General features: G+C 37.3%; 1 protein-coding gene across 5 annotated transcripts in view; it reads left to right on the top strand.

Moving 5' to 3' along the window:
* RAB3IP (RAB3A interacting protein) overlaps positions 1-13,537 on the top strand; it is a 35,113-nt gene extending 21,576 nt beyond the window's left edge. For 3 of the 5 annotated variants that reach the window (XM_063322963.1, XM_063322961.1, XM_063322959.1), the window contains exons 7-11: positions 4,628-4,756; positions 7,027-7,139; positions 10,623-10,722; positions 10,827-10,896; positions 13,214-13,537. In XM_063322963.1, the coding sequence (XP_063179033.1) occupies positions 4,628-4,756; positions 7,027-7,139; positions 10,623-10,722; positions 10,827-10,896; positions 13,214-13,296 (495 nt within the window). In that variant the 3' untranslated portion in view covers positions 13,297-13,537. The remainder of the gene's footprint in view (positions 1-4,627; positions 4,757-7,026; positions 7,140-10,622; positions 10,723-10,826; positions 10,897-13,213) is intronic. The other 2 variants (XM_063322960.1, XM_063322962.1) reach the window with 1 other exon arrangement.
* The last annotated feature ends 2,677 nt before the right edge of the window (positions 13,538-16,214 follow it).

Genomic DNA, 16,214 nt, shown 5'->3' with positions numbered 1-16,214 from the left:
GAGCCTGTAAAATGAAGACATGTCATTGTCTTTGCTCTGCTCTGCAGCCAGCTCTGTGACTGCTGGCCATTGTCAGACAGGTAACAGGCTAACTGGATCTTTAATGTGATTCACAGTGGCCAATTTCATACTTTGTTTTGCCAGTCATCATTAAGTGCATTTATACTATACTCTTCTTTACTATAAATCTAGAAAATAAAGGTTTTTTCCAGATCTGTTTCATACTCGGGCTTCAAAAAAAAAAACCACCAAAAAACCCAAGCTTTACATCCTGCCTGCCCACTTTCAGTGGTATCCAGGATGTTTTCCTCATTAAAATTGAATCCTTGTTGCCCTTCAGAAAAGGGGAGAGCTGGGATGGAATCAAATTACTTTGTAAGCATCACACTGAGGTCATGACTCAATGAAATTTTTAAGCTTCAGGCAGGAGTGAGAGAGGGGAGAAATCTGGTTTGCCTCAATTTCTTGTGGAAAGTGGTGAATGTGAAGGACATGCTGCAGAAGGTCCAGTCTGCCTGACACTTTTTCTTTAGTTCAGTCTCCTTTGTTGGCTGCATAAGGAGACACTTCAGTGTTGATCAAGGCTGCTTAAAACAGGTTTCTTCCAGTGACAGCCCAGGGAATTGGTAAGAAACACACAGGTTTTCCACCCACTGTGATTTCAGTATTTCTTTCTCTCTTCTGAGCAGGAGTACTTAATGGAGTGCAGCATGGGGTGAAGAAAGCAAGACTGCCTCTGGCATGGTGGTTAGGACATCTTTTTAAGCAGGGGAGACGTGTCTTCCCTACTGCTTCCGCTCTCCAGTGCTTTGTGGGTTTGTTTTCTGCTTTTGTTTATTGTTGGTCTAATGGGAATGTTTTTGCATTTCTGAGACCTCTGTCTGAAACCCTTGTTCTGCCCCCTTCTTGCTAAATGTTCTTGCCACTGTGTTAGGTTACCCTTTGTATGTCATTCTTCTGATATTCAGTGACTTATACTCTCAGCCCTGCTTTTGAAGCCTCTTGCTCAGGGGTACGTAGTGATGTTGTGGTTTGGGGAATATAGCTTTGGACCCTTATGGAGAGTCTACCACCCAGTGCTTTGCATTTTGAGGTGTTGGATGAAGCTGGATATAATACATGTCAACTCTAAAGTTTCTTTGTGGAAAGTAGACAGTTAGATGGCTGTCTGTCTACCCTAAATTGCAGTGGAGCCAGAAAGGTGCCAACATCCCATAAAAATGTTTCCTAGCATGTGGACATATCTAACTAATTTAGGTATTGACAAGATTTAGCCAAGCTGAATAGCTGCCTGGTAGGCAGGCAGGTAGCATCCATTCAGTGTAAATGCTGATAAACACATCAGCAAAGAGCTGAAATGTTTCTCTGATGTTATATTTTACTGTAAAATGAAAACATTAAAAATGTAACTAGAAATTATTATTACAATTGGCTGTACCTTTAATTGCAGGTAATAAAACCTTTGATCTAGTGAAAATGCAGGTAATGGCAGGGAGGAGATACGCATGTAACACAGTGTAGTTTGGAAAGGAAGAGCTCAAGCTATATTCACTGAGCAGTTTTTTCAAGGCAGCTTCTTTATAAATTGCAGGTTTGGGGGAAATCGAGTTAAATCTAGAAAATAACCGAGTTAATAAGAAATGCATCTTGATTTTTAGAAGCATATAGTACAAATTGAAAATGGCTTTTTTTCTTCTGATATCCCTTAATTGTATTCATTTTAAAGCCAGACCTGAGATGAGTTTTAGGGTATGGGAAATGTTCCTTTAGGGAGCAAGTTACACCTATTGAATTTCATTTGTACAATGAGGTTGGTGGCTTAGCAACCACAACATCTATAGACTAGCTTAATTAAGATGGTTGTTCCTGATTGTACCTGAGTGTAAGGCAAGTAGCTCTAATGGAAAACAAGTTTGCCAGTCTAATTTTTGTAGGTTCTTTTTCAAGAAAAAAAAAACGACAAAAGAAGTCCCCAAAATATATATGTAGAAAAACGGCAAAGTGCTGGGAGCTCAGGGGAGGGGTAATGCATGGGGAAAGAACAAAACACTGAAAGAGGTTAGTTCAAAGCAGTGTACTGCTGTTTTTAATAGGAATAAAATTAAATTATTTTAATTTTTAACATCTGTTGTTTTCCCTCTTTCATTTGTTTTTAATATTACAAAATTTTAAATTTTATGGCTTGCAGCATACATCCCTTCCTATAGCTTTAGGTTTGGGTTTTGGGAATATAGGTCTGCGATAGTACAAGAAAGGGATTTAACAACCAGTTGGAGGGGAAAGGTGCTGATGTGTGTGTTAGCAGAATGTCAAAACCAGTCTGAGGATGGTGTTGCATCAGAAGACCAGGATGGTGGTGTTGCATATCCCATTGGGGGCTGGCATTAGTCTTTCACGTTGGATGAGGGCTATGTGTCGGAAGCACTTATCCCCACTCTGCTTGGTTCACGTCTTGGAGCAGTGTTGGTGCCCATGCACAGGATCCTTCTCAAGTAACCCTAAACCAGATGATGTGCCCTGTGAGTACCTCAGTGTGCTCCAGCTGTTAGTGGGTAGCCAGCCCATGTGACAGGTCCCATAAAGCAAATGTGGATTTTTAATAGTGGTCCAGAACCAGTCTTCCAAACACCAGACTGGATAGGTGTCTTCCTACTTCTAAACTGATCTTGATGTGGAAATGACAAGCTGTTTTCAAAGCAGACAAAACCATCTCTTCCTAACACAGAGCATGCTTACTCCTAGCGTGATTTAATGGGTTGTTTTAGTATTTCTCATTGACTAGAAGAGCTGTGGGGAAGCAGGCTCATAAATGACCTGCTTAATGGAAGAGGGAAGGGCCGTGGATGTTGTCTACTTAAACTTTAGTAAAGTTTTTGACACCATTTCCCACAGCATTCTCCTGGAGAAACTGGCTGCTTGTGTCTTGGATGGGTGTACACTTTGCTAGGTTAAAAATTGTCTGGGTAGCTGGGCCCAAAGAGTTGTCGTAGATGGAGTTAAATCCAGTTGGTGGCTGGTCATAAGTGGTGTTCCCCAGGGCTCAGTATTTGGGCTGGTTCTCTTTAATGTCTTTATCAGTGATCTGGACAAGGGGATCGAATGCATGCTCAGAAAGTTTGCAGACAACACCAAATTGGGTGGGAGTGTTGATCTGCTTGAGGGTAGGATGGCTTTACAGAGGGATCTGGACAGGCTGGATTGGTGGACCGAGGCCAGTGGTATGAGGTTCACTAAGGCCAAGTGCTGGGTCCTGCACTTGGGTCACAACAACCCCATGCAGCACTATAGGCTTGGGGAAGAGTGGCTGGAAAGGACCTGGGGGTGTTGATCGTCTGCTGGCTGAATATGAGCCAGCAGTGTGCCCAGGTGGCCAAGGCATCCAATAGCATCCTAGCCTGTATCAGAAATAGTGTGGCTGGCAGGATTAGGGGGGTGATTGTAACTCAACACTGGTGAGGCCGCACCATGGGGTGCTCAGTTTTGAGCCCCTTGCTACAGGAGGGACATCAGGTGCTGGAGTGTGTCCAGAGAAGGGCACCAAAGCTGGTGAGGGGCCTAGAGCACAAGTTTTGTCAGGAGCAGCTGAGGGAGCTGGGGTTGTTTACCCTGGAGAAAGGAGGCTGAGGGGAGACCTTATCGCTCTCTACAACTATCTGAAAGGAGGTTGTAGCGAGGTGGGGTTGGTCTCTTCTCGCAAGTAACAGGTGATAGGACAAAAAGAAATGGCTTCAAGTTGCGCTAGGGAGGTTTAGATTGGATATTAGGAGAAATTTCTTCACGGAAAAGGTTGTCAAGCATTGGAAGAGGCTGCCCAAGGAAGTGGTTGAGTCGCCATCCCTGGAGGTACTTAAAAGACAGGTAGATGTGGTGGTGAGGGACGTGGTTTAGTGGTAATTTGGCAGTGTTAGGTTAACGGTTGGACTTGGTGATCTTAAAGGTCGCTTCCAACTAAAATGATTCTGTGATTCTAAATCATGCCCAGTGAATATCCTTGCCTTCCTGATGTAGCATAGAGTTTAGACATAAAGATGAAAAATGAAGAATAAGAGTATAGTTTTAATTGATTTGTGTCTTGAATTCCTGCTTTCCCGTGTTAGTATATTTAGTGTTTAAGTGTCAGTTTTCTTTTAGTGTTCAGATAGCAGTGTGTTCTATTCAGATGCAGGGTGAACATAAAGATGTCTAGGATTGCAGTGGTTTTCTTTAGATTAGTCTGCTTTTCTGTAATCACAGAAATGGAGATGGACTAAAATGCTGTAATGAAAATGCATCAAGAAGAAAATTAATTTTTGGCTTTTTTCTGCTGAACAATCAGTTAAATTTTTCAAAGCTATCCTGGAAGCCTAGGAAATGGGGGAGAAGTAATTAGCTTGTCCCTGCTGGTGTGGTGACCAGTGAATGCGTTACATTTGTGTCTTGAAAATTATATGTTTCGATTTGCTTATATTTACAGTCTTAGAAAAGCGGATTTAAGAAGGTGTTCATACCTGGGGCACAGTAGCATTCTTTCACAGTGCAATGGAAAGCATTTAGTTTTAGTGCTCATTTTTTACCTGTGGATATTTGCAAATGATAGACAGTAATGTGATAATTGCAGTACTAAAATACATGAATCTTTATGTTCTAGGCTGACCTGTCTTTGTACAATGAATTCAGATCTTGGAAGGACGAGCCTACTATGGACAGAACATGTCCTTTCTTGGACAAAATTTATCGGGAAGATATTTTTCCATGTTTAACCTTCTCAAAAAGTGAGGTAATGGAAATAGTCTAAATGTGGTCACTAACAAATATGTTACATGAAGCCAATAGACTGTATTAAAAATGCTTTCATAGAAGTTTAACCATTTTTTCTTTCATTAGAATGTAACAGCTTACAGTGAATTGCTGAAGTTTAGTCTGGAATATTGAAATGATAATTTTTTTTTTCTTCACCATTATGCTATTCCAGATACAGTCTTTTTAGGTCTACTTTTTCAGATGTTACTCCTGTTTGGCAGAATTTGATGTTTGTAGGAATGGATGGTGATGTTTTTCCTGATACTTCAGAGATACTGTTCTGTAGAAATAGTGTCTTGTCACTGTCTCTTGTTTATATAGGGGGCAGTAGTGACCAATATAATTAATTTTGTGGACCAGTTTTCTCTCTGAGCAGGCTGCAAGCAGTCTGAGCATTTTCTTGGAGAGGTTTGAGTTACAAGAATTAGACGTAGGGATTTGATGTGATTCAACAGGGGCAGTTAGGGAATATGGTTTTAGATGAAACAAATTTTGAGACTTTTTTCCTTGTGCTATTCCCGCACACTCATAGAGGAAAGACCAGAGTTTTACCCATCCTGGGAATAATGTGGATCTGATTCCGCTGATTCCAGATGCTTTGCTTTGTTTCTGTTTTTAAGCAGCATTTACAGGCTGTAGTTGTGGTATCAGTCTCTGGGAAAAAGGGACCATATTCTTAGATCTTTATTAAAATAAGAATAACAAATTTTAAAGCCCTCAGACTTGATATTTTTTTTCACAATAAAATGAAACACCTCACATGGAAAATGCTCTGTTTTCTTCATAATGCTTATCTGTTGTTTTCATGTGGTGTTATGGTCTTTTCCCATGCTTTTAATCAACTGTTACTTGCCGGCCATAAGCATGCATGATCTTTTAGTTAATGGTATACCAGTTCATTATGGTTGGTGTACACTATCATAGGAACCTCTCCCACTAAAAGGTTTACTTGATTACTATGGGAATTAAATTGCTTCTGCAGTATGTGTAAGTAGGCCATCCTGTTGTCTTTCCCAGCAATTTGATTTTGTTTTTTTTCTGCTTCAGTGATGACATAATTACTGTAGATTTGTATTTCCTCTTAAGGAAAGAATGAGGCTTCTAGCCCTTGTCAGTTGTATCAGTTATTGTTTGGAAATGCTGGGTATTGTCACTAACTTCTGTTTTCACTTGAATATCAATAAACTAATGTGCAGTTAAACCAAACAATAAACTACACAGGTATTGTGCTTTTGAATAATTGGGAATGCAGTTATTAGGATGATTGAAGTATTACATTAACTCTCAGTAGCCTCTTGTGTATATGTGTAGTGTTTTGTTTTGCTTTTGGGAGATGGCAGAGAAAGAGCATGTCATATGAACTACTTTAATAGTAACATTCTGTTTTTAAAATATTCAAAGTACAATAGAAAAATATCTTTATTGCCCGGTGGGAAGGAACCTTGTCACAAAATTATTTCACTAATAACGTAAATTGCATCTTCTTTTAAATCAAGTAATGGCTATTCCTTGTCCATATTTAAACAGTAGTCTTGGGCAAGTGTTGGGTCCAATCAAGCAAAATGAGAATATTTCTACTGTCTTATGATTGTGTGTTTATAAAGAATTAGCATAAATAGCCTGAGGAAAGTTGCACATCGTTTCATGAAGATGATGTTTTAACTAGACTAGTGTTTGAAAGTTGCAGCTGGCTTTTCTATATATGTTGACTTTTCTGTATATTGTTCAGTCTTGCTTGTTTGGACACCTTTCTAAAGCTATCTTTAGCTGAAAAACAGTGACATAATATTTACTTGGTTTCTGTGAGATAAGAAGGCGTGCTGCATCATTTTGTGTTTCCTTAGAACATGATAAAATTAGAGCAATTTTTTTAAAATAAAGTTTCTATCATATCCAGTCTCTGACAAGAACACTACATGTGCAAATGTATATGCTGTTTGGGCTTATGAGGGATGACTGAAAATACAGTTAGCATTTTAAACATGCTTGACTACATTCCTGGCTGTAAAGGCAGTTATCTTGCCTCAGGGAGGGCAGGGTTATTTGGAGGGCAGAATTTGAACAGGAGCCTGGAAATTGGGCCTCTTGCTCACGATTAGAGCAAAATCTCATTTGTAATTGAATTTCTGTTTGGCAAGTTGAGTTTTTTCGGTGTTCCTAACTTTACAGAGGAAGAAATATGTCACTGCTTTGAGGCAATGGATAATGCAGAGCTGTTTTTAACTGCTTTCTAAATTTCTCTTGCAGTTGGCCTCAGCTGTTCTGGAAGCTGTTGAAAACAACACTCTGAGCATTGAACCTGTTGGCTTGCAACCTGTTCGATTTGTGAAAGCTTCTGCAGTTGAATGTGGGGGACCAAAGTATGTTAAGCTAACAGACAGAGGGGGAATCTTGACTTATTTGAGATAACTCTGGGATTGAGAAAACGGCTATCAGCTGATCACCTCAGTCAAATTTGTGCATCTTGAACTTTATTTCCTAAAATCTAAGACTTTAAAATTGCTGTTACAAATTTTTATGTGGCAAGTAAGCAACTAGTAAATTAATCTTTAAAAAAGACTAATATAGAACAAACCTTTAAGACAAATTCCCTTTTTGAAAGAGCTGTTTACTTCACTTATGATGCATTGACCGCAAAAGTAACGTTCACTTCCTTGAGGAAGACCATCGTGATGCTTAAAACAGATGCTTTTGAAGTAGGGGCTGTCACCTGGGAAGTGTCAGGAAAGAAATAGGTATTGAAGTAGCACAGGCTGAATACTCTACCTCTAGAATATTTGTGGCGTAAGAAATTTAGGATGTACATAGCACACTGACAAAGGTAGCTGAAGGATTTGAGAGGAGATAAATAGATTTAATCTGCTGAATTTGAGCAGGAGGAATGTAATGAAGTGGGAATGAAGGCGAGCTTGAACTTAAAGCAGGAAGTATGGTTGAATAGCAGGAAGATTATTTTAGAAATTTTGGAGTGGTCCTAGAGGTATCTGAAGCAAGACTTGTCAGGTACTGATATAGACATTGAAGTTAGGTGGAAGGGACTTGCCTGAGGCACTGGGGCTATGATCGATGTGGAGGAGAAGGCAGGCATTTGTAGTGTGCTTTAGTGTATGTCAGGGTTGAGCAAGCAAGGTCAGTGTTAATCTGGAGCCTTCTGAATCTTGAGAAAGCCTTGACTTTGCTGTTGGATAACTTTTGGACAAGTTGACAATTCACTCAGTAATATTTGTATTGTTGGAGCTCAATTTTCTGATAACATTTTGATGCAAATTTTCTTTCATCTGACTCTTAAGATCTTTTTTCTTTTTCATCACTATTGGTTTTATTTTTTGTTTTTTTCTCTATTTTTGAGTGGAAGAGAAAATACATTTTCAAATTTCAAAATTTTTTACATCCTCTTTAAAGAAGCTGTATAAAATGAAAATTGTGTTTTATTACTTAGTGTTTGATTCTTTCTAAAAAGCCTAAAAAATTCAGACATTTATATATTCTTTAGCTTACTCCTGTCTCCAGAAAACACGCTCTTTGAGCTGTAACCCTATCATCAGAAGGGCCCACCACCAATAATGCAGCTATTCAAGGGGTGGTGATTTCAAATCCAAGACACACCACTGTGAGCTGTGTTCCATGAACGCAGTAGAAAATCTGGACAGCCTGAAGCTACTGAAACAAGCCATGTGTCATTAAAGAGCAATTGGCAAATTGATTTAAAATCATTGTGGTTCAAGCAACTTCCCCATGTCTTGACATGATGAAATATTTACTCAAAAACAAGAGACTCAGTTGCATCATTCCGAAGTTTAATGAGTTTTTTTTTAATCTGTTTTCTCCAGTGTTAGGTAAATTTTTAACTAGAATTTATGTAGTCCTTAAATAGTTGGCTAGGTATAGATTATTGTTTTGAGATGACTATGCACAAATTGTAATTTAGTTACTTTAGGTGTATCAAAAGGACGGGCGTACTCCTTTCTCCCTTTTCCCCTCTGTCATGTGCAACAAACTCTTGTGGTAGTCTTTTTAGATAAGTAATAGGTAAGGAATATGCAGTATTTAAGGGTAATTTGACAGCAAATGTGCTTTGCTTTCTATATGGTTACTGGCACTGAATGGGAAACAGGTGTTCCAGTTTTCACTGAATCAGAGTAGCAGTTTCACATTTTTTATTTTTATACGGTGCAAAGCACTATTTTTACTGAAACCATGTTCTTAAGTAGGTAACAAAATATAGACAAACTGTAAATAAATAATAACAGAAACTAGAGTAATGTTTTTAAAGGAATTATTTTATTGTACAGTTGCGTGGGTGATGGGGGAACAGAGGCATAAAATAGTGGGTAATAGCCCAACGGCAAAACAAGGAGCTGAAGGCAGAGAGCTGTGGTAATAGTGAAGAAAGATTCTTGATATACAGGAGTTATTGAATGGTGCCTGTGATGTTGTGTAGTAAGTGCTGCCTTAACGTAAGACAGCTGGGTTTCCCCACAGGATTCGAATAATTGTCCCCATGGGGAACAAAGTGCTAAGCTGCATGTGTGCTGTACAGCGCAGAACCGAGTCATTAGTAGTAACTGTCATGCCAGCATTTAACCTGGTGTGATGGAAGATAACATATAGAAGGTAATTCTATAGCTAGAAGGAAAAAAGGGCTTTATTTTCCTAGCATTGAAAGGCTGTCTGTCTTCTCACAAAAGCTTGACTGAAATTGCAATCAGCTTGCTTCAGCTACTGTAGGATTTCTTGAATCAATGGACTGTTGTCAGTCCTCATAAATTGCTATGGAAAATCATATACGCTCTTCAATTTTCTCCTGGCTTATGTGGTTCTGTGGGCCAGCTGCAAGCTATTTAAAAGGGTCTCTGAGCCACTGTTTAGAACCTCAGAAGCCTAGTAATTTTTGTTTCACTTTTGAAAGGCTGCTTGTTCTTAGATGCCCTCATTTCAAGAGGTAGAAATGGAAGGGAGAAGAGCCATCAGCTTTTAAAATCAATGAAACAGTGGATGCCATGACAACCCAGATCGTCTGAGATGCTGCAATATAGAAATTACAAATAAATTAAATTCCCATTTTATTTACATTTATTAAGATTGTATTAATAGCAGTTTCTTCAAGATATTCAAGCCTTCTTTTTCTAAAGAATGTTGGAGGAAATTTTTAAAAATTCTTTGCCTTTTCTGGAATTGTTTTTTGGGAAGAGTTTGTGGTGACTACTGCAATACAACAGAAGTAGTAAACTTGATTATTTTACTATCAGTTTTTATAATGGTAATGGGAAGAATTACTGCCAGACAGCCTGTTTTCTTTTGTCTCAAATTATTTTATACTCTTACTATAAAATACAATTTCAATTTGGGCATATATACAAAGCTGTTCTTAAAATGCATCTGAAAGAGGCTTCAGAGAATTGTCTGCTGTTCTGCAGGGCTGATATTTTTTTATGATGAAATGCAACATCAAGCAGAATTTTAAAAAAATTTGTTTAAATGGTGGCATCAACTGATAATTTGAACAGTGTTTATTTCACATATGAAGAGTTAAAGAAATCCCACTGTTCCACAGTTGTCAAGCCAGCTTGAATTAGTGAGTATGGAAGTACATGACCAGAGCTGAAGAAAGCTTTAAAAATCAGAAATGCATCATGGTGCACTGGTCTTGAAGCAAAATTAGGCCTTGTAGAACTAAAATAGTTGACAACATAATGTAATAATTACAACTTGTAAAATGAAGGTAGACACTTGGGTATCTGTGCCAATATGAAGCAATTACATTAACACCTTAAACACATGCAGGTGTTTAGACATTAATGGCAGATTTGTTTATTAAATCATGCAAACTTTATATTTTGTAGGAAATGTGCTCTCAGTGGACAAAGTAAGTCATGCAAGCATAGAATCAAATTAGGAGATTCAAGCAGTTATTACTACATTTCTCCTTTCTGTCGTTACAGGGTAAGTAGATTTACTGTGATTTCATTTTGAGTAGTAGTTATTTAGTTATTTTTCCATACCATTATACACAATGATTAACCACCATTATTTTTATATGGGTTCAGATCACTTCTGTGTGTAACTTCTTTACATATATTCGATACATCCAGCAAGGACTGTTGAAGCAGCAAGATGGTGAGTAAGAAACTGTATTTGGCATATATAAATAGAAGTTTACATAGTGCATGCGCCTGAAACCTTGGTATCTGCGCACAACAGCAGTGACTTGACATTACAGGAAAGCTATCTGGTGGTAGTCGTTGTTGTCATTCCAAGAATTCGGTGATATCCCACTCTCCAGTGAAGTTTTTTTTTTAACAGCAGCAGCAAATTAAAAAGCCATGATTTTTAGGCCATCTAAAACCCCCTTATGTTATTCAATAAGAAATGTTATGAAAAATTCTGTAATGAGGGAAGTTAGTCACAGTTTTTTCCACACAGTATTTAAAAATAAAGACTCTGTAACAGAATATTGAGGTATTTTAGACCAAAAAACCCTTAAGTTTGGTTTGATCTGGGCTATTTTTTCTCCTTTCACTTGGTATTTCGGTGTGTCTTCTCATTTCGTGCATTGAGAATTCAAACAGCCTTTCTTGTGTCTCCCTTTCTTTCAGGGAGAACTGGCAAGGTTGACAATATTTTGGGTTACATTGTAAAAAAATAAACAAGAAACCATACTGTAATTGTTCATCACTATAGAAGAAAATGATGATGATTTGATTGCATTTAAACTGTACACAATTGATGTAATTGTATTTCCTGTCCAGGTCAAAGAATATTGCCCAACAGCCTTCGCTCCAAGGTTTTTTTTGAAACAGACCATATCACGTAGGCTCCTGGATTTGCGAAGCACAGATAGCAGAAAAAGTGTCACTAGCCCCATGTCAATAATTAGTTTAAAAAACTGCTGTCACTTTTTAAATTTAATTTTTTTTTCAGTTGCATTTCTAAAATTGGAGTAAAACAGCATTGTGATGTTTATGGATGTCTGTGCTTTTCATTTTTCCAGTCTTTGAGTCTGTGTGGATTGGCTTCCTCCAGAATTTGGCTAGAATTAGCCCCACTTTGATCTACCTTACCTATAGTGATCTCTCTTGATGTTTCCCAATATCAAGAGCTCAGTACTTCAGCTACACCTAAATCTCTTGTTTCCGCTTCTAACCTGAAATATTCCTGAGGTGATAGAGAAGACTGTTCTTTACAAAATATTATGCTGTTAACTTTCCTTGTCAAAGAGAATTGTTTTCATGGAATTCACCAGAAATTCACCTATTTCATACACTAAATTATATTTAATGAAACCTTCAGATGGTGGTAATTTTTACTGATGTACTAGCATTGCAGAAGATCTTGAAAACGTGTTATTTAAGTTGTAATTTATAGTTAAAAGGCTTTTACTTTGATCAAAAGGACCTATATAGTTTCAACTAAAACCTGTTTATTTTGCTATTGAGATAAAGAAATTAAGTTAATATTTTTTCCATCAAATAATGAAATATTTTCAACATTATCAGAATTACTTATTCTTCACAAGAAGCTTTGAAAAAACTTGAGTTTGGTGTTTCAGCTCAATTGTCATCTTTACCATTAAAAACATTGAATTTGCATTTGTAGCTTTATGTAAATATTTTAACAATAGCTTTAGAAGAACGTAGACACTCATGATAATTGTCTGCATAATGCATTGCTTGTATTTCTGCTCATGTACCATATAATTTTTGAGACAGAGGTCACTTACAAAAGCAGTTTTTGAAATGTGGTCGGGAAGACTTTGTGCTTGTTGCTCGGGTTAATCTTTATAGTCATTCTACATCATGATCACGACTGCATGGAGATCATTTTTGTCTTGAATGATTATAGACTCAATTTTGATTCGTGTTGCTGGGTGTATAGAAGCTTAAGGTATGCACTCGGATACAGATGAGATTTAAAGAAGATCTTTTTCCTCTCTAGTTTATTGTTGCTGGCAGGTTACTGGTAGAAAAAAGGGAGGAAGAAAGATTACAAATGGAAAAATTACAGATTCTGTGATGAAACAATTCTTATCCATCAAGTTCTACTTTTTCCTTCTTGCAATCTTTTAATTTTACAGAAAATGAGTTAAGGGGCAGGGCAATTAAAATGAGAAACGGCAATTAAAATGAGAAACAGCAATTAATTGAAGCTGACAAGAAGTACTGATGTATTTTTGTTCTCCAGTTTAAAAAGAAATCATCTAAAATTTTGGGAATTTTTTATAGGACCATGATAGAGAATTTTAAAAATAAATAACAATTTTTGTCACAACCAAGCACAAATAGACCTCACCCATATTAATTCTGGTTTTACAAGATGTTTGTTACTTCTGAAGTTCCCCTAAACTGATGTACAGTGAGGCAACCTGTATACATCAGTTGAAATAAAATATGAATTCAGTGTGTTTAATGATATTTCTGTCTTTTTTTTTTTTTAGTGGATCAGATGTTCTGGGAAGTTATGCAGCTGAGAAGAGAGATGTCACTAGCAAAACTTGGCTATTACAAGGAAGAGCTCTAATTCTTTTTACTCTGGCGCGTGCATGAACTTCATTGAATATACATAACTAAAATCGCTAAATCTTTTTTTGTCACTTGATATTTATTTCCACAAAGTGGGTCCAAGATCTTTCTCCTTTTGCAGATTGCACTAAGAGGTACTGTGATTGTTTTAAACTGACCTATGCTGTATATGCGTACGTATAATACTTAGTTGAACAAATGTGGTAAGCACTTGCAGGTGTATTAGTGATTGTAATTTACATTTAAAAACAAAATTTCTGATTAAAGTGTTAGTCTGAAGCAGTGTCTGCCTTCTGTTCTTTGTGGTGCAGAATGATGTGAACCTCCCTGATAAGTAAAACTGAGATGATTTTATGAAAAGGGAATAAATGCCCGACACTTTCTTCATCGCAGTGTTTAGATACATGTATGTATTCTCCATGGATGTATGCCAATACAGTTAACAGACAATTAAGAAATCTCGGAATTCTTTGAAGAATTACTTTCCTGTATTTTTCTTTTATAAAACAATGTAAGAAGAGAAACATATATAGTGAAGAACGGATATGGTGGATATCTTCTCTCTAAAGTAGGGTGCTTTTCAAACATCAAGGACAATAAAATTACCTTGTTTACTCTTTAGTTAGAAATCTGTCCTTACCTCTGTCTGACTGCTAAAAACTTTCTCTTCCCCTCTTTCTTTCTTTTATTAGAGTTTTTCCATTCCTTTAAATGATTCCCCCCCTCTCCCTCCTGCATTTTGGGGATTTCCAGTTCCCAGTGTTTTATACATCAGTTTCCCCCAGGTGTCCTTGAAACTGGAAAATGTCCATTGTGTGATGTCTTTAAGCTGCTGCTGATAACTTCTATATAATGTTAGCAGTTTATTCACACACACGATTTGCTACAAAGAGAAACCCAAAAAAGGATCGTGACTTCTTAAGGAAGGTGTTTTTGCTGTGCAAGTGCTACTTTTGCTCTTCAAGTTGAAGTGGTCCTTTTTCCCTGGGTGTAGTCCAAGCCGAAAGCAGACAGTTAATCGGGTTACAAGGAACATAGTTGTGGGTATGTGGTAGACTTGCTGTGCAAAAGCACTTCTGGAAATACACTAGGTCTTGATCATCACAGCCATGTAGCAATTACAGATAAGATTAAAGCATTGTCAGGTAAACTGACAAACAGTAGAAGTAAAGGCGAGTTTATATAGTTGGTTCTTTAACGAGAAGCATCTCAGCGGATATAGATTTATTTTGTTTGATGCCAAACAAAAATAACACTGTTCATCACGGTCTTACTGGAGTGTTCTCAGTTTTTACAGAAGTAAATAGAATTAGAATGAGCAGTGAAATTCAATACCATATTTGTGTTGTTTGCATGTTATGTGTGCCTGAAAACACCTTGCAAGCATTGGCTTTGACTGGGCATTTCAGTGTTAAGATTAAAACAAACAACTGAACCTAAATATTTTAGTAGTAATGGAGTATGTCCAGCCTGGGCTATTTTAGTACTGATGAAATATTTTTATCGATCTTCTATCACTGGGTACTAGTTCCTGCTGTAGAAACCTGGAAGAATTCTACCTTCAATTGTTAAAAGGTTGCTTGTTTTTTCAATAATGCTAAGGAAGTCTGGTTTTCTCACTCTTAGAAAACAAGCTGTGTTTTGTTGGTATTATGTTAAGCTCCTAAATGCTTCCTAAATGATTGTTAATCTTTACTTTACATAATGAAACCAAACCGTTTCCCAGATTAGTTAACAGTAGTTAAATGATAGCTGCTGCTATTCTGACTTAATAATTCTTGACAAGTGTTGCTCATTCAAGCAGAGAGAGGAGTCCTTTTTATACATGAGAGTGTCAAGCCATAAATGGATCTAAAGTTTATTATACTGAGGTATTTTCTTATCCTAAGTACTACAAAGATGTACCCGGTGTATTTCAGTGGTGATGACTTTGGCTTAATCACATCAACGTCTTGGAAATACTGATGGGTTTGCGTCTGCCTTCAAGTCCCTTCCCCGAAAGTCTTTTTTACATTTTTTAGTATAAGTTGCCTCTCCTGAGAAACCTGTGTCACTCTGAGTGTCTGGGACTTCTAAAAATTACGCAACACTTATTTGCCTGGTGAATGTTCTTTTCTAAGAATGTTTCTGAGTTCTTTCTGAACTTAGAAAATAGCCTTGTTCCAGACTTACTGACTTCACTGAAGCTTTTGTTCACAACCAAATGCCTCTTAACAGATACATACTCAAAATGTCTGAATATTTTTCTGCTCTTTGTCTAGGGGTGACAGAACAGGGACAATTTTCAGTGTACAAAGATCAATTTAAAGAAAGTGAAATTGCGTTTGCTATTAGCCTTAAAAGACCTTTGTTCAACGTTCAGCTTTTCCATGTGTTTTTCAATGTTACCTTAGATAAACAGGTTAATCTCTGATTTAGTTTTGTTAATAATAATAATAATGTAGAAGTTCTGCTTCCCTATAGTCAAACTGTTGTGAGATGTAATTTTTTTTTTCAGACATTTGGAGAGTCTTGACGCTCAGGAGCTTAAATGGGACAGTACAGACAGTGAAACCGGTGATGGTTGCATTTTTGATGCTCTTGCATTTTTGATTACTGTTGCTTTCATCAGTAGCATTAATTACATCACCTGTGTGAAAGTACAGAGACAAGACATGTAATTTTTATTGCTGTGTTTTTTTTGCGCATGTGTAATTATGGTTAGTACTGGGACCAAAGGTCCTTAAAACAAGAGCATTAGACACAGTAAACAGAAGAACACACATCACCTTCATCTTGCATCAAAAGCTTTGTCAGATTCTCCTTTACGTGTAGCAGAATTCAAGTAGAGCCCTGGCTCTAGTTATGGAGGAATGAAATCAGCTGGGACAAAGTCATTGAAACCTCTGACAAAACCATGATGTGTTCCTTGGCACG

The sequence above is a fragment of the Chroicocephalus ridibundus genome, chromosome 1, assembly GCF_963924245.1.
Source record: "Chroicocephalus ridibundus chromosome 1, bChrRid1.1, whole genome shotgun sequence".
Classification (NCBI taxonomy): domain Eukaryota; kingdom Metazoa; phylum Chordata; class Aves; order Charadriiformes; family Laridae; genus Chroicocephalus; species Chroicocephalus ridibundus.
The sequence above is the reverse complement of the archived record's forward strand: the minus strand, read 5'-3'. Positions and strand labels throughout refer to the sequence as shown.